Source organism: Camelina sativa, chromosome 3, assembly GCF_030686135.1.
Source record: "Camelina sativa cultivar CO46 ecotype springtype chromosome 3, ASM3068613v1".
Classification (NCBI taxonomy): domain Eukaryota; kingdom Viridiplantae; phylum Streptophyta; class Magnoliopsida; order Brassicales; family Brassicaceae; genus Camelina; species Camelina sativa.
This window is the reverse complement of record NC_141882.1, coordinates 31,126,144-31,154,067: the sequence shown is the minus strand read 5'-3', so window position 1 is coordinate 31,154,067 and position 27,924 is coordinate 31,126,144. Positions and strand designations below refer to the sequence as shown.

The 27,924-nt window shown below is 40.2% G+C and overlaps 2 protein-coding genes and 1 long non-coding RNA gene across 5 annotated transcripts in view; 2 read left to right on the top strand and 1 right to left on the bottom strand.

Moving 5' to 3' along the window:
* Positions 1-27,924, top strand: part of LOC104778406 (protein neprosin) — a 648,080-nt gene that overhangs the window by 52,441 nt on the left and 567,715 nt on the right. The window lies entirely within an intron of this gene.
* LOC104778502 (uncharacterized) lies at positions 3,081-4,515 on the top strand. The gene is made up of 4 exons (XM_010502959.3): positions 3,081-3,231; positions 3,475-3,617; positions 3,771-3,846; positions 4,151-4,515. Exons 1-4 carry the CDS (start codon positions 3,171-3,173, stop codon positions 4,342-4,344), a joined length of 474 nt encoding a protein of 157 aa, XP_010501261.1. The 5' UTR covers positions 3,081-3,170; the 3' UTR covers positions 4,345-4,515.
* Positions 22,576-24,884, bottom strand: LOC104778501 (uncharacterized). Of its 3 annotated transcripts, none has more exons than XR_015594639.1 (6): positions 24,149-24,884; positions 23,586-23,676; positions 23,401-23,504; positions 23,201-23,279; positions 23,044-23,104; positions 22,576-22,979 (listed from the first exon to the last, which is right to left on the bottom strand). It is a non-coding gene; the product is annotated as an uncharacterized LOC104778501 (long non-coding RNA). The 3 variants fall into 3 exon arrangements; XR_015594641.1 differs by having other exon boundaries at positions 23,401-23,488; positions 24,170-24,355; XR_015594640.1 differs by lacking the exon at positions 22,576-22,979 and having other exon boundaries at positions 23,035-23,104; positions 24,170-24,402.

The following is a 27,924-nucleotide window of genomic DNA, read 5'->3' as shown; positions in this document are numbered from 1 at the left end:
CAAATAAAAGCATATTTTCTAACAAAGAGTTTTTTGGTTAACTAAATTTTACATTCATGTTAGCTTCTCAATTTCTTGAATATAACTCTAGAATTTGTTTTTTAATAAGAAGTTCATATAATTTTATTTTTGACAACTTCTAAATATTAGAATATGAATACAAACATTCATGATTTTCTTCAACTATCTTCCTCTGTATTTTTCTAAACTAACATTTTACAATTTTATTCAACTATCTTCCATTTGATAGTGAACAAAACTCCATTCTTCTTCATATATAAAAATTTAATTCTTTAAGGACAAACTTTCATGAATTTCTCTACAATATTAACCAATATCTCGATCACTGCTGCAGCTCTTCAAACTATTGACAAAATTGTAACGCGTTAACTATATGTTCATACATTCATGGGTTACGCCAAGAGTTAGAAGTGGCTCTTTTGATTCACTCTTGATACCTTTTTCTTTTGGTGATGCATCTATTTTCTTGAGACATGTTCTAAACCTCTCCAAATTTCTTAGTTAAATATTGAAATTGTTTGTGATATTGAAACAGGTGGCACTCTCTCGATTGCTGACGTATCATTCAAATAGAGAGAGTTGGTCATCTTTCATGGTATAGATTAGACCTGAAGGGACCTAAGTGAGTTTTGTAACATCCCCAAATTCTATATGTGTGGGCCTATTTGAATTCCAGTCCATTAATCGCCCAATTGGAGAAAAGTCTCAAAATCGACAAAGCTTGGTTGGGTGTGGCCAATATATATGTATATAAGTGTAAACATCTCCCTCTTCCTTTAGAAAATATTAAAACCTAACCTAAGCGCCAAGGAAGAGGGAGAGAGAAAGCCGTGAGGAGAAGAGAGAAAGAAGGACACGCTGCGGAGGTGGCGGATCTAATAATCGTTATTGTGAATGTGGCAAGCTTCGATGATGGTGGAGGAGCAAAACCGGAGTAAAGAGAGGTGGAGGAAGAAAATAAAAAAGAAAGGAAAAAATTAATTAAAGAGGCAGATCCGAGTTCATGTTTTGTGGGGATGATTCCCGTCGGACCAGAACGAGTTAGGTCACGAGTAAGGCGTCTCTGGAAAGCTGATGCAGTGAAGAATCCACAGCAGTTTACATAACCTTAATCGGAGTTAAACCCGAGGAGTTATGGGCATTGCTTTCTGGACAAGTAACTGCAAGTCTGTAAACTCAGAAACGCTAAGAGGCTATTCCGACGTAGGTTCCTCATGGCAACGTTTGGAGGTCATAACAATGTCTGATCGGTCTGAAACTTAGTGGAGTACTTCATGGTGCTACTAGTTACATATTCAACGGTGAGATCGTGATTGTAACGGTTAGTTGTGGTTTTACCTGTTTGTTTATGAGGCTCGTTTGTATAGAATAAATGGTGACATTGTAATGTTTGGTTGGCAAACTGAGGTTGGATGGAGCTGCAGCTTGTATGAGCATTCTTTAATATTGGGTCTAACATGGGAAAGGAGAAATGAGTTTCAACATTTAAGTGGCAAAGGTGAGGGTTGTAATCGCGGAAACACAATGGTTACTTTCTAACCATATTTTCATAAATTGCTTGTATAGGCTTGGAAACTACGTGATTGGTTATGTCTATTGTTTGATATTGCATGCTATGATGATATGATGATTAGATGTATGATGAGATGGTATGATGATATGATGCAAGGTAAAATGAGTTGATGTTTAACATGATAATTGTTGAATGATGATATGAAATGAGAGATTATGTGATGGGGGCGTGAACATGAGATTTTTTTCGCGTCTCGTGATGGGTGGACCTGAGATTGGTTCGTACCTGGTAATTAGGTGAAGATGAGATTTGTTTCGTACCTGGTAATTGGGCGAACATGAGATTTGTTTCGTACCTGGCGATTGGACGAACAAGAGATTTGTTTCGTGCCATGCTAAGCTGATGAGATTTCGGTTTAGCGATGTTGATAAATGTGTGTATCGATGAATGTGTTGGTGTTTAATATGGTTGAAGTAAGATTCTGATTATATGCTAGGTTGAATATTATTTGAAACTGTTATGCTTGTTGGATGTATGTCAAGAATGTGGAGTCTTATTCTATGTTATGCACTCATTGTTGAATGTGATTAGAATGTCGTCATTGTGTTCACCCTTTTATCTTTTCCCTCAGGTTAAAAGTTTTATGAGACGTGGAACAAGTTTTATGATTGAAAAGTTTAATTTTTAAGAAAAAAGCATTTTGACGGTACCATTTGAATAACATGTTGTCTTGGCCGATAAGGCGGTATGGGTGTTACAAGTTTATTCTTATCCCTTATATATTAAAAGAGAAGCATTTTCACACAAAATGCTGATGTGTCGCATTCACAGAGCTCTGGACACTATTTCCTTTATTTGTCATCAGTTTTTTATATTATTTACATTGTATATATCATTGTATTTTTTCAAAAATACAATTTACACCTAAAATTAAATTTTTACATTTTCTTTCTAACTTAATTATATCATTTAATTACATTTTCATAAAATCTTTAAAATAAATTTAAAAAAAAACTATTTGTTCATATGATATGATAATACAAGATTGATATTACAATTATTCTTAAGGGTTAAATTTTAATGATTATACAAAATAATATATATGTTTTTAATATATACTACACAATTGAATTTTAGATTTCAAGTACCGATAAATATAATAGATTTTGTGAATAAAAATTATGTAAAAACATTTAATAATTATTTTATACTGTACTATGTACAGGTTGTTACCTAGGTATATATTATTACAATGTATTAAATCTATTAATATTATGAGATAGAGATGTCAAAAGTCTTTGTTGTACCACCAATCCATAGAGAGGAGAGACTCTTTTGTCTCAAGTAAAAATCGTCATTTTGTTTCTAATCTTTTAAGCAAAACAATTGCTCCAAATCATTTAACCCTGTACAGTACACGTTTCAATGTTTCATCCTCAAAAGGAGGAGGAGGAACTTGTAAAGAAAATACGAGGACCTGGAAACGAAATATGAAGAAATGATTACACGTGCCGCTTTACGATAGGTGGCAAGTTGACAAAAAAAAAAAAAAAAAAAACAAGTGAAAATGAATGTTGATGATATCGAAGACTTCGTCTAATCTAGTTCCTTTCTTGTCCTTCTTGCTGCTTTAGGCATGGCTATGGCGGCGTCTGTTATCCAATCTTCTCCGCTCTCGTTCAATTGTTGTAACAACGGTAGGCTTTCTTTCACATTTAGCTCGCTCGCCTTCATCTTTCTTACCCTCTGGGTTACGTTTTTTTTTTTTTTAATTATTTCTAGGGATTTCACCTATGAGTTCCTGAGATATCAAAATTAGGTGTTGATTGAATTGAAACCTTTGTACATGATGATGATTTTGCGATTATATATGTAACGATTTCACCAATCTTGGACCAAGGGTGTAAACCTAGCTTTTCTTTTTCGTTTTTGATAAACAGAAAAGCCGCGGATTAAACATATCATCAGGGTTCATAGTTCCGGAATCAAAACCAAAAACAAAGTCTCTCCATTGAGTGCGGTGGGATTGAGGTCAGGCCTTGGAAATAGAAGGCAATCTCTTTTGATATGCCATTCGGCCATTGTAAGTCTGGATTGGGCTTTACTTCAATGATTACATTATCTTCTACTGAACCGTATAATTGCAAATTTTGTTCACGAGTAGTAAACATTAGAAGAGGTTGCGAGGAATGTTGTTACCATGAATTTGATCACCTTTTGTTTAACTCCCTTGCAGAACGCCAAATGCAGTGAAGGACAAACACAGACCGTTACTCGAGAGTCACCGACTATAACACAGGCTCCCGTCCACTGTATGCTCTCACCTTCTTTTTTTCTATATTTCCTCCGTCTGCTCCTTTCATTTTTGCCTTCTTCTAGTGAATTGCATGCTAGGCTTTATGGATAGGAGGATTACTTCCAAATGCGTATCCAAAATTGCCATTTGAGATTTTCCAACTAGTTACAAAAAAGGGTTTAGCTACAACTCGGGGGGGGGGGGGGGGGGGGGGGATAAGTGTTAGTTAATTGCATACTCCTAGAAAATGTTTATTTCATCCGAACTAGTTTGGATGGAGGTGGTCTAAGAGGACGCATTGTGTGTGTTTGGGTTTTCAGCTAAGGAGAAATCACCAAGCCTGGACGATGGAGGAGACGGGTTCCCACCCCGAGATGATGGAGATGGAGGTGGTGGAGGAGGGGGTGGAGGCAACTGGTCGGGTGGGTTCTTCTTCTTTGGTTTCCTGGCTTTCTTGGGTCTATTGAAGGATAAAGAGGGTGAGGAAGATTATCGAGGGAGCCGAAGGCGATGATAAAATATGGGTCATTGGATTAGTTTTGGTTGAGGCTACAGGTCTCATTTTGTATCTGTTTCGTTGAGTGGGGGATGACTACATATGATATGCGTTGTGTTCAAGAGAAAAGACGGTTGAGTTAAACAAAACTTGTTACTTAATGATAACTCTTGAAAGTATACAAACAAATTCGAAATTATAGAGATAATATATATTATATAGGCAATAAAATATGGATTATTATTGGGGACCTTCGTTGAGAATCACATTTGATTTATACACTTATACTCATTTACAGCATCTCATTCTTGTCGACACCGCTGTGGACCTGTGGTTCTTTTGAGGATCTTCTAAAGTTCAAATCAAAACGGATTTTGGAATCAAACACCTAGTAACATTAATTCGATGATTTTAATTACTCAAAGTTTTCATATAATCGGCCTTTTCAAAAATATAAAGGTGCAGTCACACATTCAGGAAATGGCACCCTACTGCCAAACCTTGGCTGAAATGTAATGAGGCAACAGTATGGGATAAAGAGAAAGCATGTTAGTGGTGCGGAAGGTACAATTTTGCTCGATATTTTGGTTTGATGAGGTCTAAAGGAGAGGCTGAGAATCAAAGTTATTTATGGGCAATGGAAAGCACGAAAAGCTTACATGTGCTTAGATTGGTTTTTTGCTATGGAGCAGAATATTCTGGTTTGTTGGTGCGGGAATCGACACCCCCAACATACCAGTCCAAACCAATAAGCAAACCGGTTTCCCGACCCGGGAATTCGGTTCTAAGCCGAATTCGGCCTTCAACTAAAGGTCCAGAAAGATCGAAGGGCCCAGTCCAAGCACAAGTAGCCGACTTACCAAATCGCCCGGCGGCCGACATGGCAAAGAACAAGAAACTTTCCTAATTCAAGCTTGATCTATTAGGAAAGTAGATATATTATGTAATCTAGAGATGCATATACATAAAGGGGAATCTCTCTCATTGTAATCATCCAGCAATTAATACAAAATCCCTAGTTCTCCATTGTTCTTGAGAGAAAACCCTAACTTCTTCTTCAAGAGATTTCAATTCCCTTTGCTTATTAGTTTTGATCTGATTTCTTAGAGAGAGTTCTTTATTGAATTTGTTTCCCCCATCAAACAAATTCATTGTGTGAAACTCATTTTCTACAATTGGCACCGTCTGTGGGGACACTAAGTTCTCAAGTTACTTCTCTTTTTGATTCCTTCGAAACTTTTCAAGAAAGAGAGACCATGTCTCCGGTATCTGACAACGGTGTCACCAACGCTACTACTTTTCAGCAAGATGCCCCGACCGCTGGAGCCACCAATTTGCAGGGCATCCTCTCGGATCCACCTAACACTTCAATCATGCCCACTCCACTCATCTACGTCTGACGTAGTCACGGCGCATCAGAAAACCCGACTGACGACCTGACCGCACCCCGGATCGAGACAGAGGATCTCGAAGCTCCTACTCGGGAGACCAAGAATTCCGATGGAGAACTGCCCATCGATATATCTAATGCTGGGCTGACCTCAACTGCGCAAACCACGCAACCTCCTCAGGTCATCTCAATGGAAGACCTCCAGATCGTCTTCAGGACAATTTCTAAGGATCTTTATCGGATGATCTCCAATACGAACCGAAGGAAGGATGCAGAAGAAAGCCGCACACCCCCTCATCTACAGTAGAGTACTGCACCGCAGAAACCCGTCAGGAGGGATAACACGCTATGCCGGCAACTGTTTGATGATCCCCCACCCTCGGTCTACCGATCTAATACGCAGTATGTTCCCTCCCTCATATCGGACAATCCTCTCAGGGCGATCTGGCCATGGACCCCCATCTCGAATTGGAAGAAATTCACTCCAAAATTCGAGATATGGGATCACTCCTTCATTGTGCCGTGAGCTCGGCCCCGGAGATCGATAAGATGTTCAAGGCCACACAACGGACCCCGTTCACCAAACAAATTTTGGAAACGGTTGTTCCGACCGTTAAGTTGAAGCTCTCGACTTACGAAGGGAAGAAGGATCCGGTATAATTCATGACTTTGTTCATGACTACCGTGTCCAAAGCGCGATTCACTGAGGAGCAGAAGGATGTTGGTTATTGCCAATTGTTCGTTGAAAGCTTATCATCTGGTTCTCCCGACTTCCTGCAAACACGATTGATAGTTTCACTCAACTATCAACAGCTTTCTTGCGGAACTATCGACTCTTCATCGAGCGCGGTATTTCCAGCGCTGAGTTGTGGGAAACGGTTCAGGAACCTGGCGAATCCTTGCGACAATACTTAACCAAGTTTAAAGAAAAGTTCTCCAACGTTTTGGTCTCCGAAGATGTCGCAATCGCCGCCTTCAAGAAAGGACTTATTCCTGGATCACCATTGTAGGTCGACCTGAATATTCGGGAAGCGAAGGATCTGGATGACACACTTCATCCTGGATCTCAGTTCGCGTACGTCAAAGAGGACGAGGAGAGGCGAGCTCCGAAGGCTGCCCTAACACAACCGGTTTCTGTGGAAGACAAAAGTCGGGACAATCACCAAGAGCCTCGTAGACATCACGATCCAAGGGATCCTAAACGCGGCGTAGTCCATGCGACCTCCGAGGACGCTGAGCAGAATAAACCAGCTGCGGATGCACGAGCATAATTATATTGCGACTTCCACTTGGTTTCGGGCCATTCCATGGCTGAATGCAAACACCTGTCAAATTATCTATTCGACAAGTATTTTTCCGGTGAATTCTCCGCCTCGGGGACGAATCACCATGATTATCGGTTAAACGGAGGACTGTAAATCTTCGGGCCTTGAAGAAGCAAGCACGCCAAATCTGTAGCGTTCAGGCGATCTCAGAGGAACAACCACTCATCACCGACCCCATCACATTCACGACCGAAGATGCCAAAGGGATTCATCATACCCATAATGATCCTTTGGTCGTGGAAGTCGCAATGGGTGAATTCGACGTGAAGTGGGTTCTGGTCTATACCGGAAGCACGGTCAACGTCATATTCTGGAAGACGTTAGAAAAAATGGGCGTTTTACTAGAGCAAATCAAGCCAGAGTCTAGAACGCTAACCGGATATGACGGGATAACCAAGATGTCGACGGGCGTTGTGAAGCTGCACGTTCGCGCTGGCGGAATCACTCGCAAGACCAAGTTGTGGTCATAGACGCACCACCAATCTACAATGCCATTTTGGGTTCGCCCTGGATCTATTCGATGCAAGAAATCCCTTCCACCTACCATCTCTACATTATATTCCCAAATGCTACCGGAATATACACGCTCTACGGCGACTAGAAGATGGCCAGGACCTGCTCTGTTCTCGAGAAAAAACAAAGACAGAAAGAGGAAGCATAGCAATTACAGAGCGGGGATCACCTGCTCGATCCCCATAAGCCGGAGCGTGGTATGTTGAAATCCACAAGATGTCAAATTATCCAGGTCAACATCGACAACACAGATCTGTCTCGGACGGTCGAGATTGGAGCCAAACTCAAAGATCGGATCAAGGCCGAGCTGATTGCTTTCCTGAAGTCCAGATCCTCGACGTTCGCCTAGTCCACTAAAGATGTGGTCGAAATCGATCCCTCGGTTACTTGCCATAATCTTAACATTGACTCCACGTTCAAACCAATCCAACAAAAGCATCAACGCCTAGGACTGGATCGGGCGAAGGCGGTGCAAGATGAAGTCGAATGACTCCTCAAATCTGACTAGATAATGGAAGTTCAATACCCTGACTGCCTGGCAAACCCGGTGGTAGTCAAGAGGAAGAACGACAAATGGAGACTTTGCGTCGACTTCACCAACCTCAACAAAGCCTGTACCAAGGATTGCTTTCCCTTACCGCATATTGATCGTCTCGTACAAGCCACCGCAGAGAACCTGTAACGCCCGCGTCCCGCGATTCTAAAGGGGGGCAGTTTGTTTTAAGGAAAGTGATAGCTAAATGAGCTAAAGTAGCTAAGCTACTAGTTCAAACAGCTAGAATATGAGCTGAACGAGCTGAACGAATTCGATGAACAAGTAGTTCAGATACAGACAGCTCTTGGCCAGCTGCGGACAGCTAACGGCCAGCTGTGGACATCTATTGGCCAGCTGCGGACAGCTATCGGCCAGCTGCGGACAGCTATTGGCCAGCTAGCGTCAGCTCGACCAGCTGCCAAGGAGCTTGACTGAGCTCGGCCAGCTGGACGGTGGTGGACAGTCATGGGACATGGTGGCGAACGGTCATGGACCGAACAGACACGGACAGACAGGCACGGCCGAACAGACACGGACGGACGGTCACGGCCAGACAGGCACGGACGAACGTGCATGATCAAAGGGTCTTGACGGACAGGTGCCTTTTGGGGCCTAGACTTCGGCCAAGACCTTATAAATAGAGGGCGTGGCCTTCAATTCAACACACCAACATCCTTCCATCATCCATCTAAGCCTAAGAAGAAAAGGGGGTGCGGCTCGGCGAGTTTACTCATCCGAACTGATGTGCATGCTACCTCGCTATCAAAGGTACGATGAGACGAGCGGCGGTTTGGCAAGCGGGCCGATTCGATCATAGGATAGGCGGCGGTTCGTCCGTGGAGACGAACCGATCACAGGATGATCGACTACTCGATCATAGTGTCAAACGATCGAAAGGTTATCGACGATCTGCGTCAATGGACGGATCGATCGAGGGTTTACCGGTGATTCAATCGCTAGTCGGATCGGGTGATCAAATGATTGACGATATGATCCGTAGGTTGGATTGATCGGTCGAGTGGTTGACGAGTCTGTCGGAAGTATCGGCCTGGTCGGAGGTTGATCGGAGATTCGATTATGGGGTCGGATCGTAAGATTGGAGCATGCGCTGATACCAAGACTGACAAGTCGATGGCGTTCAATGGTATGACCAATGGGTCAACTAATGGCACGTCTGATGCCAAGCTTCAGGTACACGAGTGGTTCGGGAATCCGGCAGAGCAACCGTTCACTGTGAACCAAAGGGACTATATGTCCCCATCCCTAGTAAGTGCAAGCCTATGGGGTTGGTTGGTTGTATGGCTAAGCACAAAGGGATGTGTCAAGGTTAAAGTTATATTCCGCTGCGTAAAGGGGTTATGAAGCAGGGCCGCGAGCCAAAGCTAAGTAACAAAATCAAAGGATATTCGGCCAGGGACAGGGCCGAGTGGAAGCCGTGACCGGGGTCTTTCAGGGGTCTTTCAGAACCAGCTGCTCTCATTCATGGACGCCTTCTCAGGATACAATGAGATCACTATGAGCCCAGATAGAGGGACTTATTGCTACAAGGTAATGTCGTTTGGGCTAAAGAACGTGGGGGCGACTTACTAGCGCTTGGTTAATATGATGTTCGCCAACCTACTAGGATGGACGATGGAAGTCTATATTGGCGACATGCTAGTCAAGCTCCTGATCCCGGAACAACATGTCTAACACCTTGCCGAATGTTTCAACATCCTGGATCAATTCCAGATGAAGCTGAACTCGACCAAATGCACATTCGGTATAACTTCGGGAGAATTCTTAGGATATATTATGACCGTGCGAGGCATCGAGACGAATCCAAAGCAAATTGAAGCAGTACTAGGACTCCCATCTCCAACTAATAAGCGAGAAGTTTAGCGCCTAACAGGTCGAATATCCGCTCTAAATCGGTTCATCGCCCAATCTACGGACAAATGTCTTCTGTTTCTACCAACTCCTCCGGGGGAACAAGGATTTTCATTGGGACGACGACTGCGAGATCGCCTTTTGGCAACTCAAACAATACTTGACACTATACCTCTACATCTTCGTCTCCAGCTCAGCAGTTAGCGGTGTATTGGTCCGAGATGATCGCGGCGATCAGAAACCAATCTTATACACAAGCAAGGCCCTCAACGACTGGTACTTTCAATCGCACTCCATCGTCGTTTATACCGATCAACCAATCTGAACCGTTCTCTATAGTCCTCTTCAGTCTGGGTGCATTGCGAAGTGGGCGATCGAACTAAGCGAGTACGATATCAAATATCGTTCTCATCAGAGCTTCAAATCGCAAGTCCTAGCAGATTTCATCACGGAGCTATCCCCCGAACTCTAGGACAACACACCCAAGGAAGAACACTGGACGATGTTCGTGTATGGCTCCTCCTCCAATCAGGGGTCTGGCGTATGACTCATTCTCCGATCTCCGACTGGAGAAGTCCTCGAGCAATCGCTGAAAGTCTACTTCAAAGCGTCCAACAACAAAACTGAGTACAAGGCGTCTTGGCCGGACTACGGTTGGCGCAAGGACTCGAAGTGACCCACATTTAAGTCTTCTGCGATTCAGAGCTAGTGGTCAGCCAGTTTAACGGAGAATTCGATGCTAAAAATGAGCGAATGGGGGCGTACCGTCAGTTGCTCTAGACTCTAACATGAATATTCTCCTCATTGTCTTTGATCAAGGTTCCTAACAGCGAAAACGCGTTGGAAGATACTCTCGCTGCCCTTGCAAACTGTTCAGATCCTGGTCTGCGAAGAACTGTCCCAGTTGAATGTAACAAGATGCCTAACATCGATCTGGCGGATATAAATTTTGTTATCAACGATGACACAATACCGATGGAAATTGATGAACCAGTCGAAGACTCGGCAGATGTGGCAAAACCTCCAGATGATTGGCAACTCGAGATCAAACTTTACATCGCAGAAGGCCAAGTCCCGGCAAATCGCTGGCTAGCTCGGCCGTTGGAAGCCCGATGTGCACATTACGTTCTCCTAAGGGATAGTCTTTTCCGGCGAAGTTCTTCTGGAGTTTCACTCACTTGCATCAGTCGAGAAGAGGCGGAATGCATAATGATGGAAGTTCACAAAGGTAAAGGTTGCAACCACTCCGGGGGACGCGCACTTGCGTTGAAGATCAAAAAAAGATGGTTATTACTGGCCAACAATGGTCGCTGATTGCGAAGCCTTCTCGGCGAAGTGTGAAGCTTGCCAACGTCGTGGACCAATGAAGCACATTCCGCCCGAGTTGCTGAATACGGTCACGGCGCCGTACCCGTTCATGCGCTGGGCAATGGATCTCGTCGGGCCACTACCGCCATCCAAGTAAAAGTGTTTCCTATTGGTCTTAACCGATTATTTCACCAAGTGGGTGGAGGCCGAGTCGTTTCACAAAGTACAATCGCTGGATGTGACCAATTTCATTTGGAAGAACATCATTTGTTGCCCTGGACTCCCGTACGAGATCATCACTGACAATGGAACGCAGTTCACCTCGCTGATCACCAGACGTTTTCTAAGTAAATGACAGATTCGTTTAAGCACTTCGACTCCCCGGTATCCTCAGGGGAATGGTCAAGCCGAAGCCACAAACAAGACTATAATAGATAGGCTGAAAAAACGTCTCGGACAAAAGAAAGGAGCTTGGGCAGATCAGCTCGACGACATTCTGTGGTATTATGGAACTACTCCGTTCTCTTTGACTTACAGCATAGAGGCATTGGCTCTAGAGGAAGTAGATGTCCCAACGCTTCGCCGCACAATGATGGTCGAGAATCCCAATCTTAATGACAATATGATGCTCGATCACATCAACTTCGCTGAAGAGTTGCGCGATCAGGCTTTGGTCCGAATCCAAAACTATCAAAACGCTGCAGCTAGGTACTATAACAAGACTGTTCGTCAACGATGTTTCAGCGAGGGTGATCTGGTTCTACGCGAAGTTTACGAGAATACCAAGGAAAGTTATGGGGACAAGCGTCGGAAAGAGTTGGAGTTTGAAGTAGGTGACTTGGTGTACCTTAAGGCCATGACCTATAAGGGAAAAGGGCGTTTCACTAAGAGAAAAAAATTGAGCCCAAGGTACGTTGGTCCGTACAAGGTACTTGAACGGGTAGGTGCGGTGGCGTACAAGCTGGAGTTACCACCAAAGTTAGACGTTTTCCACAAGGTGTTCCATGTATCTCAACTTCGGAAATGCCTAAGAGAAGAGGATGAAATGGTCGAAGATGTTCCGGCTGAGTTGCAAGAGAACTTGACCGTGGAAGCAACACCTATTCGGATCATTGATCGAATGGTAAAGGAAATGCGCAGGAAGAGGATGAACATGGTAAAAATCTTGTGGAACTGCGGCGGACGGGAGGAAGCTACTTGGGAAACTGAAAACAAGATGAAGGCCGATTTTCCTAAGTGGTTCAAGGAGATGGGTGAAGATCAACTTGATCCGGATTCGGGGACGAATCCCTTTCAAGGGGGGGGAGACTTGTAACGCCCGCGATCCTGAATAGGATCATAGGCCATGGCTTGGTCCGGGATGGTAGAGTGATCTCGGACAAGTCGGGAAAGAGCTACTCATTAGCTCTAGAGGAAGCAGATGTCCCAACGCTTCGCCGCACAATGATGGTCGAGAATACCAATCTTAATGACAATATGATGCTCGATCACATCAACTTCGCTGAAGAGTTGCGCGATCAGGCTTTGGTCCGAATCCAAAACTATCAAAACGCTGCAGCTAGGGACTATAACAAGACTGTTCGTCAACGATGTTTCAGTGAGGGTGATCTGGTTCTACGCGAAGTTTACGAGAATACCAAGGAAATAAACGCCGGCAAATTCGGCGCTCGTTAGGAAGGGTCGTACCTCATCTCCAAAGCAGTTCGCCCCGAAGTTTATGAAGTCCTAACCATGGATGGCACGCAGGTCAAAAACTCATTGAATGCGGCTCATCTTAAATTTTACTATTACTAGATCGCCTTTACGGCTACAATAAGAAGGTTTCAGAAATCCGACCTCCATTTCAATTTTACTTGTACTATGAACTACGACTGCCTTGATCCCTATTCTGGGTACGTAGGCAACCTCTTATCTTTTTGCTAAGATTTAGCGGGTGCAGCTAGAAAAATAATGAAAATTCTTTTGACTAAAGAAGAATCTATATTTATTTTAAGTTGATTACATTCAGCTCGGCACTTTGCCATATAAAAAAAAAGAGAAGCAATTTTTCTTGACAAAGATGTCTTGGTCGTCTGAAGTTGCTTACATACAGTTCAGCACATCGCGAGCCAAAAAAAAACAAACTTACAAAAAAAAACAGCCTCCTGATCTCGTGAAGCCGGTTTCTTTGGACGCATTGAATCACTAGCCTCCTGTTCTCGTGAAGCCGGTTTGCAGTCACATTTTCGTTCTGTTGTGGCGTTAATGCCCAGAACGTCTCAGAGGTGCCAAGCTCGACAAATCGGATTCCGTCGAGGTAGGATCGCCAGATTTGACGTTCCCATCTTAGTTCTTCCAGTTGAGCCATCCGAACCTCACCCTGTGTTGCCATCTCCTCAAGGAACGCGCATTGACCTTCTATAGTGTTGGTCTCATAGAAGAAGTGATCCGTAGACTCCAGATAGAGGACGTATTGCCGTAGCGTTTCTAGGCGACTCTTGTAGGCAGTGACATCTGTTATGTGTAGAAACTCCGAATCGCCTAGAGGTTCGTAAAAACCTTCCGGCAGGTCGGATAATACTGCCTTGGTGACCTGTTCCTCACACCGGATACGATCGACGAGTAGACGGTTCATACGCCAGCTGGCCAGATAGAAGCCGTTAGCGATAAGCTCGTCAAGAACCTTAACGGTTCCTTCTAAATGGCAGAGCTGGAAGATAAGGTCGTACTTCCGACGAAAGGCCTTGATGTATGAGCTTAACATTTGGCAGCGAGCTCGATACATACGAATCTCCTATTGTAAAGGATCTCCTTCTGGTTCTGTGATGTCAGACCCGCTCACCCCAGTGCTAGCAAGCTCGCGAGATTGGGACAAAACCGTCCCTTCCGGGGGCTTAGCATCCAATCTTCCGGATAAAACCCACTGACTCCAGCGGCAGTTAACTCTCGGGTTCGCTTCAACCAGGCGGATCAACCGTAGCGTTTCTAGACGACTCTTGTAGGCAGCGAACCCCTTCCCATCCTATTTATAACAAAGGGGGGGGGGGAGATAGTCGCTGAGTCCAGAGATTTTTTGCACCAATCATATTGCAAAGGCATATTCGCTGAGTCTCGAGGTCTCCTGCGCCAATCAGATTGCATTGCGAAACCGCATTTGCATTAAATGTTGCAATTACGCTTCAAAAACGTGCACCCTAAATAAAAAGCTACTTCGTACATATATTGGTATATTTATCTAACAGTTCAGAACCACACTCACTTCTTGTCGATATCCTGGCCAGATGATCGACTTGCGTCATTACGCATTAACTCTTAGTCAAGAGATAAGTCAAACCCAGAGTATTTTTTGTTTTGCGATTGGGTTCCAGTTCGGACGGATATGTAAGCCGAACCCAGAGTCTTTTTTGTTTCGTCGTCCGACCTCCGAGCTGGAGCAAAGGAGGTAAGCCAAGTCCAGCACCTCTCCCTCCACAAAAGCACATTCTTGCTCGGGATAAAATAACCCAATTTACGAAGGATCACTCGATGTAAGCCAGGAGACGTTCGCCTCGTGTAAAGTTCCAAATCAAAGTAAAATTTTACTTCTTGCAAAAGCAATTTGTCCAAACAGGACAACTTTATTAATTATTTAAAATTCTTTGGCTCAAATCGCCGTTACAAATATGTCAACTATCCCGAACTTGGGCAAGCCCTGCTGCAATCTTACGAGTGTCTATCATGAAACGATTCGGCATAGGTCACAACAGCTGCAATCCTATCTTCTCCCATTATTCAGGACGAGATTCCAATGCTCTGATTTTCTGTTCAGCTTCGTCAAGGCGACTTATGGTTCTCTTCCCCTTCGCCTTCAGAGCAGCAATCTCAGCCTCCAGTTCGGCCAGACGATCATCGATCTTGCACTTCTTCAGACGAAGATAGTAAAGGTTATGGCATTGCTCCCGATATGCAGTTTCAACCTACAGGTCAAGATCTTTGATTAAGCTTCGGCATTGATGAAAATATATATAGATATTGAAAGGAGAATCCGAGAAAGTTACTTGGCGAACAAAAGCATGAGCTTCAGCCTTATCGGCACACTTGTTCATATAGAACGGTTTAACATCTGTAAGCACGGATTCGAGTAGTTTAAGTTTGAACAGTAGATCACGCTGTGTTTGCTCTGTCACGACCAGCCGATTGCGATATTCAGTATGGCGTTCCTCAATACGAGAGAAGAATTTCTCCAAATCCGACCTCGCTTCTCGGCCGACGCGAAACATCAACATCCACCGAACTCAGATATTCGGATAATAAGGCATCCCTCTCTCGAATGGCTTCCGAATTCGAGAATGCTGGGACATCATTCCCAACTTAGATTAAAGGATCAACACTGCCTACGGAGCTTGACATCTCTCTATGAAAAATTCTACTTTGATCAAAATCTATGATCGAATAAGGAACGGGGTTAATATATTTATACTGATCCTAGGAGGATGGTTTTCCAATTTTGAAATTGGAAAATTAACCCTTCCTCTCGTCAAGATCTCCATTTTGGCAAAAAGGAAACATTCCATGAAGATATAAAAGGAAATTTGCTAGGAAGAAATAACTGATAAAAACCGGCCACAAAACGGGCAATGTTATTACAAGGGTTTTCACACCCGAATTCGAATAAGTTTTTTTTTTTAAAGGAGGATAGGGAGCCATTTAATCAAGCTTCCGGAGGATCGGATAGGTCAGCTTGGAATACACCAGCGTTGGACCCATGCTAATGTCTGACGGAGTCTGGAGCTACAGTCCCAGGATGAAGGAGTGATAACAGGATTCTCACCCAGGGTATGAATTATCTATGCAGTTGTAGTACAAAGGGTTATCAATCCAAATGGTTTTTATGCTAGCAGATAAGATGTGATCAGAAGCAAGCAAGTCAAGCCAAGCAAAAATTAGGGTTTGATCTAAAAATCCTAAAATAATTAAAAGAAAATAAATAAAAAAGAACCATACGACCTAAGCACTCGATGCAAGCATTCGAGTACATGATCAGGTGATCAAGTAACAGTTCGGGTAAGGGGTCGAGTTATTAAATAAGAGTAAACAATAAGACAAGAAAGCTCCTAATGATGGGGTAAATAAGGGTAAACAGTATAGATGTCTTACATCAAGCAAATATTCCCTAGACAATGAATCTCTAAAATCTTGTTAAAACACTCTCGTGATAGAAACAATCAACCTTGATCACTCCCCAATCCAACTCTCGTTGGAGAAACATGACCAAGCAAGCAATACAAACCGCTTCATTATTGTCAATAAACTCCTTACACATCTAATCTCTTAGGCTAAGTGAGTAAATCTCTAGCATTGATTGATTCAAGCATTTCAACTACATCTCTCGATGGCAAAACACCCTAGATCTAATCTCAACCTCTCGGTCTGAAAATAGCATTGAGAACACCAATATAGAAAGGAATTTCTTTAACATAAACAATCAAGCTACGACATCCTAACCGATGAAGAACACATATTTGTCTATCCCATCCCTAGAAACTTTGTTTCACTACTCAGATCTCATTGCAGAAAACATAAATACACAAATAAACGAAAATTGCATTGTATTGAAAATAGAATAAAAGTAGAAGAGTACAGAATCGAAAACTAAGAAAAATAGCAAAAGAAATGAAAAACAAATCCGAACAAAATGGAAAAAGAGTTTGAATCACTCAGAAGCTCTCGCACTCTATTCAGAGTGTATGCGGCGTGCTAGGGCGAGAGGAAAAAGAGGGGGCTTTATATATGGAAACCTTTTTAACCTAGTTGTCCAGTCCTGCCTGAGGGTATGCTCGATGAGGTGTACGAGGATGAGGTCGGTTCCTCCTCGGATAGGTATTCGGGTTTTTCTTCCTGCCCTGGGATCCTCTACGATCGGGTTGGGGTTCGAACTGTTCTTCCTGCTCAATTGCTCCTTCGGGTACATGCTCGGATTTGACCTTTTTTCCCCCATTTTAGGCTCTAAAGTACCTATTTTCATCCAAAATGCACAAATGCAAGAATGCAACACCCTAAATGGCCTAAATGCGAATTCCTACAGTTAATGACCTAAAAATGCTAAGGTTAGGGTATATATAATGCAAAATATGGACAAAAAATGGTGTATAAAACATGTAAATTAGAGAGTTATCAAGGAGTCCAAAGCTGAGCTGATTTGGGGACATGGTGAGGTCGCCTTCCTCTAATTCGATGATGTCCAAGGCTTCGACAGCTTCTAGGGCTTTTATTTAGTTCCCCTCAATCTCAGTAATCTGTTCATCCGGAATAACCACCCCCTACTCGAGCAAGTATATCACGGTTTCCTTGACTCCGACGGCTTGATTAAGCACGTTTTCCTTGGGGCGAGCTACCGTCTCTTGTTACACCAGATAAGCCTTTACCTTGTTTAACCGATCTTGAGCCGTTTTTGCTGTCCTTTCCACTTTCGCTAGGCGGTCTCGACGAAGAAGGGCTACTTCCGAATTGAACCTTGATTCAAGTTCGTCGAGCTCCTGCTGCAGTTTAATTTTATCTGCCTCAAGTGTTTCCCTGTGAGACTCTAAATTGGAGATCCTTAGTTTGGATTGGGCAATGACCTCATCCTTCCTGGCGATAACAGATTTGAGTTCCTTGATCTTGTCGTCCTTCAATTCGTCAGCCGCTTGAATTTGCTAAAGGCATTCTTTCATCTTCAGGGAATCAAACTCGGAATTCGACAGTGTTTTGAGTCGCCTGTCATACATCTGAGTCATCGAGTGGACGCGGGCGGCGGTCTGCAAATGCAAGCAAAGAATTTAGGGCGATTATGCGAACAAAATTTCTTGATAAATATACACCAAAGGAATAAAAAAAACAGTGCTAACCATCAGCAAGGATTCGGCAATGTCGAGGAACTGCTTCTCGTATTCCAACTTGCTCGTTTCAGAGAGAATTCGATGAGAAATTTTCAAATTTCGGAATAGCTCCCCAGCAGCTGCCCGATTCGTGACAAGAGGGAAATCCTCAAAGTAGTCGAAAGTAAACATTACAGTCCGGTCATTTTGTCTTTCGGTGCGGAACCGATCAGCAGACTCGAGTCCAGCTTCTTCAGCAGATTGCTTGTGATTGGCTCGGACATCCTCGGCAGGCGTTTCGTCAACCTATTTCCCCTTGTCCTTTTTCTTCTTCGTTTTCCTCTATTCCCCTAGATAATATTGGGGTTGGGATTGTTTGGAAATCGTGAGGGCAAGTTCGGACACATCGGAGGACGGTGGATTCTCCATGTTCTGGTCCCTGAAAACCTGGTCTTCAGTCAGAACGTCGACATCGATGAGTTCCTCTTCAATCTGCCTTGGCTCGAGTCCAGAGTCAGTTGTAATATCCGCGCGCTGGGATTGGAATAGCTTGGCATCAACTATCGTGTTTCCAGGGAACTTGAGATGTTTGGCCCAGCAAACTGGCGAAACTTGAGAAATTAGTCCAAGCCTTGCCCGGGGCTGTTTTAATTCGGAGACGGGTTATGAGATCCCACTCGCGATCCGAACCCGCAAAGAATACCTCCTTGACTGGAATAAATCCAGGAGCTAGTCTTGAAGCTGTTAACGGGCGAGCTGCAAAAGAAGAACGTTAAATCATGTCAGAAAAGATATGTTCAATCCCACGACGATTAGGAAATGAAGCTCTACCAGGTGTATCATTTCACACTCTCCGCCAGCCGCTTAGAGGATCCTCGAACGAATATTTATCAACATTGAAATAAAAATAGCGAGCTGACCAATTTTTAAAGTTGATAGTCTCCTTGTTGCGGTAAAAATTGTGCGCTATTTCATGTTAACCATCTAAGTTCCGTCAACTTTCGAAACCTTAAAGTTCGTCAATTGCTCAAAGCATTGAACTCCGACTCGGATGCCGGCCTCCGCTGCAACAGTCAGAGTGGCAACAAAGTTGCAGACACTTCCGGGCGTGAGTTGGCAGATCGCCAATTTTCGTCGATGGGCATACACAGTAAGTAAAGATGGAAGTGGAAATCAGAGGCGACTCAGGTAAAAGAAATCTTCATAAAGATAGATATACCCTTTCGGCGAATTCAAAGATTCGAAGGTGATCTCCAGGGATTATGATGGAAATGTCGCGGTTATTGAGACTTCAAGATTCGAAGATCGGAGTACGCCATCATTCAGATCGCCAGGCAACAGGTCGGGCACAGTTGCAGAACCTCCATCGCGACTCGATTCGCCTGTGACAAGTGAAGATTGGGGAAGGTTGGTGAAGTTGCGCCCCACTGTCCGATCTAACAGACCTTCTAGTCTGATTTGCGCTCGCCGATCTGGGAGTCTTGCGTTTAAAATTACGGTGAATTGATTGATCGCTTTTGATATCGGAGGAAGAAACGCGGACCGATGTGCTAGCCATAACCGATCGTCGAAGAGTGTGGAAGAACGTCGGAAAATAAAATATATGACTGTAAACAAAAATAAATGGAGAGGAGAGAGAACGGAGCAAATACCTTGACACGTTTGGCGGAAAATGGGACGAATGGGCGGCAACCCTACGCGGTATCATTATGACCTACGCGACGTTTCAACTTCCGATCTGACAGAAGCGACGTTTCAACTTCCGATCTGACAGAAGCGACATATGCAATACGTCACACAACCAATGGATGGCGAAGCGGTGCGAGAATCCGGTAAATAAATACGTTTTCCTTATAGTTTGTATCGGATATTTTCTTCCTATAGTTCAAACATTCGAATTAACTTCCGAATATACCGAACTTTGGGGACTAATTGTTGGTGCGGGAATTGGCACCCCCAACATACCGGTCCAAACCAATAAGCAAACCAGTTTCTTGACCCGGGAATTCGGTTCTAAGCCGAATTCGGCCTTCAAATAAAGGTCCAGAAAGATCGAAGGGCCCAGTCCAAGGACAAGTAGCCGACCTACCAAATCGCCCGGCGGCCGACCTAGCAAAGAACAAGAAAATTTCCTAATTCAAGTTTGATCTATTAAGAAAGTAGACATATTATGTAATCTAGAGATGCATATAAATAAAGGGGAATCCCTCTCATTGTAATCATCGAGCAATTATCACAAAAACCCTAATTCTCCATTTGTTCTTGAGAGAAAAGTCTAACTTCTTCTTCAAGAGATTTCAATTCACTTTGCTTGTTAGTTTTGATCTGATTTCTTAGAGAGAGATCTTTATTGAATATGTTTCCCCCATCAAACAAATTTATTGTGTGATACTTAGTTTCTACATGGTTGATGATATCAATCGGCACGGCGCATGGCCTGTTTCAAAGTTCAGTCGAAAAGCTTTAGCCTCTATGTTGGATTTGTCTTTTATCCCGGCTTGGATGACAGTTTTACAAGGAAGAAAAGCCAACCTAAGAGCTCTCACCTTATAGCAAAAAGTGTCACAAGGTATGAACAATCACAATCTTATGTTGGTTACATGAGGTCTTTGAGTCTGAGAATTGAATTACTATAGATGTAATGGTGGTTCTTCTTGTCGCTCCTTTTTGTTTTGTGAAATACTTTAAAATTACTATAACATGGAACTATTCAGACGAAAAAAAAAAAATCAGTTGGACATTTTCATCATTTTAAGAAAATAACATTCATTAATAAGAAAAATATCTTAAGGCAAAAGCTAATAATACCCATTAAACCTAAACTAGGTAGTAACCCGTGCTGTAGCACGAGACAAAATATTTTCGTATAAATTTTAAATTCGTAAGAATTATATTAATTCGGGTGCTATAACATAGGTGTGTTATTTTCATGTAAATTAGAAAAATAAATCTAGTCGTGTTCACTTTAGAATGGGAAACACTTCTCGTCCTCTCTCATCCGGCCACGTCTCAACCCATCTTGTCTCATCTCGTCTCATCTCATCTCGTCTCATCTAGTCTCGTCTCGTCTCATCTCATCATGTATCCATCATAATTTTTTTTGTCTTATATTCGTTCTCTTTTAAATAATTACTCGTTAGACAATATTTACTAAAAGAGATTCGGTAAGATATTTAGATGGAATACCAGAGTTCTTCGTTGAATATCTTTTATATTTAGTTAGTTAAAATTATCGAAAAAATTATAATTTTCAAAAACTATGTAATTGTTTTCAAAAATACCAAAATTTTCAAAGTGCTCGTTCCAAAGTGGTTAATTACCTGTCGCATAGTCAATCCTTATTCAATTTAGTCAAAGTTTGACAATTGAATTTATCTACATATATTTTCTGATTTTGTACTTTTATCTAAAATTCATGTCTCTTTTTAAAAAAAAAATCGTTCAATGTATAGTTTTTCATTATTTGAATTACCCGTTTTTAGTTTACGTATATTATTTTCATCTTAATACCATAAATAGACTGGATATTTTCTCAAAATTTAGGTAATATAATTCCGATGATATAAAGATTATATTTAAAAATAAATAAATCTTATGATTAAAGAGTTTTAATCGTCTTTTGATTCGATTTCAATTAAAATTATATTGTATTTTTCACTTGGAACAGAAAACACGTCACATCCGTCATGTTCTGTCTCACCCTTCTCCTATTTTAGTTATTTTTTTTTGTCAACCAAACATTAAATTAATAGAATCTCTTGGTTGGTCGCCCAGACCAAAAAAAAATTGTTTATAAAAGAGATTTCAGAGATAATATAATAATTCTTTTTGTATTTTAGTTTTATTTTTGTATTTCAAATATCGTATTTTAGTTTTATTTTTGTTAGTATGTAGTATAGTAATTATTTTTGTGTTGATCATCATTGTCATTCTCTTTTTCATATTAGGACAGTTAGTTAAATAATAAGCATGTTCGAATCAATGTTCTATTATCGGTGTTAATTAACCGGGTAAATGATTTTCCAATAATATATTTCTTTTAAATGAATGGCTTAATTCATAAGTGGAATACTAAAATTTTATTTCCAAATTTAATATTTATATTTTATGTGATAGACAGAAAAGATAGGAAAAGAAATTTATGTAAGGACAACTCTTTGTTGTTACATTTTAAAAAAAAAAAATGTAAAGATTAAAATTTTGGAATTTTGGTGAACTTATATAGCCAAAGCAAAATTTTTGTTATATTAACTTTATTAACATGCAAAGTTTTACATAACCTTTATTTGTTAATTATATTGTAAAATAATTTTGGTGTTAAGATGTTTATATGTTAATCCAATATAAAAAAAAAAATCATTTTAGTGTTGTTCGATGTTATCATTTCCCTTCCCATTAATCGTCAAATTTTTGTACATAAGAACATTACAAAACAGGTTACATAAATTTTTTTGTCTACATTTTATATGATAAAAAAAAATAATATGAAATGAGTTTATGCGTAAAGCTTGCTTTTGTACACAAAACATTACAAAAACAGGTTACACAATTTGTCTTCTACATAAAAATTGAAACAAAAAGTAAAAGAGATCAATTATATATAGAGTAGCATCGATGGTGCTAGAAAGACACAACAAAATGATATTCACCTCAACAATGATTCTCTTAAGATTCCATCCGGTTCTCAGAGTTGAACAAACAACAACTTCTCCAATAACTAAAATCAGAATTTTAAATTTGTACTGATTGAGATTAGAAAGACATTTAAGATGTTATCACTGACGCATTTGGCTAACCTCCATTCCAAGGTGCATATTCTAAACACGGATCGCTTTTCCACATTGCTCAAAGTCAAAACCGAAGTCATGGAATTTGTATGGAGGACTCGGAACTAAAACCTACATAACATATCACATATTTTAAATCTAAAACACCCTAAAAATATCAGTATCTTAAGCCTACCTTTAGTATCTCTTGACCAGGAAGGATTCAAACCCTTCTGAGCATGTTACGCCTTGTTTATCTGTTTGAAAACAATAAAGTATCATTCACACCAAGAATCGTTCAAAGAAAAACACCAAAAAATCTCAGAAAAGAGAGTTAAGTGAAGCAAAATTACCTTTTAGATCTAGTGGCAACACCAATTAGAATCTTTCATGGCTATCCAACTAATTTCCAAGTTTAACATGTTCTTCGTCCTGCAATATTAGAAAGACAATTGTTATCATCAAAAAGGCACATGAGCACAAGAGTCATCATCAAAAGGCTTAACGGAAAAGAGCACAAACATAACAGGGAATACAAAAATCAAAACCATACCAAATGTTTAGCCTTTCTAGCTTGATCCTTAGCTTAAAGTTCAGCTTCTTCTTCCGCTAGCTTATGTGCAATAAGATGCTTAAATGTGCTGATAAAACTGGAACCTGTTACACAAACCAACACTTTTCAACATTTTCAAAATCAAATCAAAGCCACGGTTTTCAAGAATCTAGTTACTATCTCACCAGTGTATCATCTCCTTTGGTCTTCTTCATGATCGCTCTAAAGACATTACATCCATCAGAGCAAACTTAGCAGCAAACTTTCATCCAAATCCTGAAACCACAAGAAAGTATTAGTGAATTGCTAGATCACGTCAATTTAAAAAAGGCATATGCTGATGATTGAAGGGGAAGAAGCAAGCCTAAGTTGGATATTGAAACCGCTGAACTCATAGGGATAACACACTCTCACCAATTATTAATACAATTTGCCAGTACCTTTGGCAAAAATGGAATGTGTAATGCTCCGTAGACATGTGAGTAAATAATTCATTATCACCATAGAAAAGAATGGATTTGTATTACTAAAATTCTAATTTTGAGGTATAGAGAGGATAATATGGAAAACAGAAAAGAGAAGTATCATCTCCGATCTTGAGTTCAGCGGTTAATCTCAGAGAATAGAAAATTAAGCTGACAAAGTATAGATTTAAAAAAAAACTACCCAAAAGAAGAAAGCTCCTACTGTGATAACTATGATGTACATCTCCAAAACTCTCATTAAAAAGTAAGGAAAAGGTACGAACCAGTGACCTCGAAAAACTGACCTTGTTTACCCGCCATTGTCAACATGAATTTAACAGAAGAATTGGATTTAAAGAAAAAGCGAAAGAGAGATTATGGTTTGGAAGGAAACAAATAGATTGAGAAGAAAATAGAAAAGTAACGAATGTAGCTGAATCCACCAAATAAAGAGAGAATTCGTGTTTAGTTATGCTGATCAAAGAGTTGTTGTGTAAGCTTCTAGGAAAAAGAATTTAGAGATGGAGACGGCGACAGAAGCATAGAGAGAGAGGATAACTTTTTTAAGGTTTTTAAATTGATGGACATGATTAAAATGAATCAACGGTCACGATTTAGTGAAGAGGATCCGAAAATAACATAAACGGGTCAAAAAGATCTGCGCTTTTATCCGAATTCAGCATAAGCCATATTACATTTTTACCCATTTCGAAAATTATTTATTTGGTCATAATTCCAATGGCATATAATTGTAATTTCTTACAAAACTAAGGTTACTTTGTTAAAATGTTTTCCGATTAATAGTAGGGATAGGCGAGAGACACAGGGAGAACAAAATACATACAGTGGTTCTCTATGTTCACATTCACGTTCAAATCAAAACGGTATTTGAAAAAAAATCAAAACACCTAGTAACACATTACATTAGATGAAGGGAAAATTAATTACTTCAAAATTTTGATAGGTAATCAGTCCCTTCGAAAATAGAAATACCAATTTTCTTAACGAAAAATGAAAAACATTTCCATTTTTATATATCGAAATTATCTATATATTTCCAAAAACCACAGTATAAATCATGTAAAAATATTTGTTTTCCGATATTTATCATCATTTTAAAGTATATTAAATCTATCTATATCTAAGAAACCCTAGTATATATTTGGACTCGTGAGGCATAAGCAACTTAGAAACACTACTAAACCTAATAGCCGAGCGTGGAAAAGATATGAAGTCGTTCTCTGACACTGAAAGTGAGTCCAATGAAGATGAGTCTACTTCTGAAAGCTCGAAAGATAAAGGCGGTGATGGCAGGTCTCAGCCTATTTCTGTGAAGAATTCGGGAACATAGATGATTCCAAAGAAAATAGGCTTAGAAACTAGTCAGAACAAGGCTCTTTCAGAAGAAGAGTCGGATGAGGACTCTTCTGGATCAGAAGAAGAGTCTAGTGAAGATGATAAAGGCGGTGATATTAGATCTCAGCCTGTTTCGGTGAAGAATTTAAATACGGAGATGATTCCAAAGAACAACGGATCAGAAAGTTATCAAATCAAGTCTGGTTCCGGTTCAGCTTCAAAGTCTCCAAAAGATAGGTCTCAGGCTCTTATAGGGAATCTGAAGAGAGCAGTTTCGGAAACCTTTCGTACCAAGGCTGGCTCTGGTTCCCCACCAGAGCCGAAAACAGAGTTTCCTGATTTGAAACCGAACGTTCCTGTGAAGCGTCTGTTTGAGGAGATGGACCAAGATCACTCTGAAACAAAGAGAATGCATCACTCGGGTAGAGAAGTGGCCTCGCTCATCAAGATAGAGGCAGGCTATCGTTGTGGACTAGACGAAATTACCTTGTCTCAAATCTGGGATACGGAAGTAGATAGGGAGAAGAGAAGAGAGTTGGAAGTGAAGTTGATGAAAGTCAGAGAAACCCAGTTCACATTGTATGTGGAACAGGCTCAGTTTGTGGCTGAAGCAACCAAACTCATCGTGGATGCATTGAGGAAACGACATTGATTCTATCTTTATGGGTTTTTTTCATTATATGTTAGTTTATGGGAGAATAGCACTGACACCTACTTTGGGAGTTTAAGTTTGCAAGTAGACATACTTTTGAGATAAGGTATACTTTTGTGAGGATTTTTGTATGGAGAAATTCATTTCCAGACAATTATACCCTTGCCATCGTGATATGTGTGTGCACTAAACATATGAGATTGTATTGTTTCTTGACCATTGGATTTAAGTTAAATAATTCTAATCTTATGGCTGAGGAAGATTGTGTCATTCTGTGGATAATAACAACAGATAAATCTTTTTGTCATTTTTCTCTTTTTTTTTTCCTCTACGTTTTTTTTGTTTTCTATCTCTCTTTATATTATTTTTTTTTTGTAACATTTTAGTTAGTTATTATCAAAAATTTATCTGTTCATTTTTATACAATAGATTATGATTATATTTTTTTACATTTTAAGATGTATATTGCTATATTTCTTTTGAATTAGTATATTATACACTATTAATTTTTAGTTGAACATTTGTTCACTAATAAGTGGATGCCCAATTACAGTATGTTGTGTTTAACTGTAACAAATCATCCACTTATTAGTGAACAAATGTTTAACTTTTTAGTTGAACTGTTACAATTTTAGTTGAATTTTTTTTTGATGAAATTAGTTTTGTCCATTACATAATGTAGAAATATTTGAACAACACCACTCAATGAATTTTACTATTGTTTGTATCAAAACATTTTTACTTTTATTTTTGTATGAACATCCAAGTTTATCCACCAAACTATGACCACATGGATATATATGATTAAGATGTTCAAGTTAAAATGAAATTATTGGGCTATGCATTTAAACCCTAACTAAACATTTAAATCCTAAATCCTAAACTATGACTGCATGGATTGCTTATCATGGATTCAGTAATATGATTTTACTATTGTTTTCATCAATTTTGTTTTTTTAATGAACATCCAAGGGTATCCACCAAACTATGACCACATGGATATATATGATCAAGGTGTTCAAATTAAAAGAAAATTATTGGGCTATGCATTTAAACCCTAAATCCTAAACATTTAAACTCTAAATCTTAAACTATGACCACATGGATTGCTTATCATGGATTCGATTATATAGTTTTACTATTGTTTACATCAAAACATTTTTTTTTTATGAACATCCAAGCATATCCACCAAACTATGACCACATAGATATATATATATATATATATATATGATCAAGGTGTTCAAATTAAAAGGAAATTATTGGGTTTATGCATTTAAACTCTAAATCATAAACTATGACCAAATGGATTGCTTATTATGGATTTGGTAATATGGTTTCAATGTTGCTTACATTAAAACATTTTTGTAATATTTTTTTTATGAACATCCAAGTGTATCCACCAAAATATGACCACATGGATATATATGATCAATGTATTCAAATTAAAAGGAATTTATTGGCATATGCATTTCTACCCTAAATCCTAAACATTTAAACTCTATATCGTAAACTATGACCACATGGATTGCATATCATGGATTCGGTAATATGGTTTTACTATTGAACAAAGTTTGATAGTCTAACCTGAGGAAAGTATTCCCCTTTTAAAAGAATAATTTCAAAAATCATAACTGAATCAACAACCTAAATTGAAAATTCTCTAACTCCCACCAAATTACATCTACCAAAAACACCTAAAATCAAAAATTAAACCTTTCTACATCTGAAATGCATCATTCACTTATTGTTTAAATCAAACACCAATCTAATTATAGTTTGAAGATCAGAGATAAAGAGAGGATGGATAAGAAGATTGAAAAATGAAAGTATATGAGATAAAAACAGAGATGAGAGGATGGAGAAGAAAGGGTTGAGTTTGGTAATGAGAGAAAAAAAGAGATAGAGACAATTAGAAAAACCATGGAAGGAGAAGAAGTTACAGGTTAGAGAGAGAAAAGCGTGAATCTGGGTATTGGTGTTTTGATAGAGTGATCAAAGAAGAGAAAAAATATTAGAGAGATGGAGATAATAGAGGAAGAAAGAAAGATT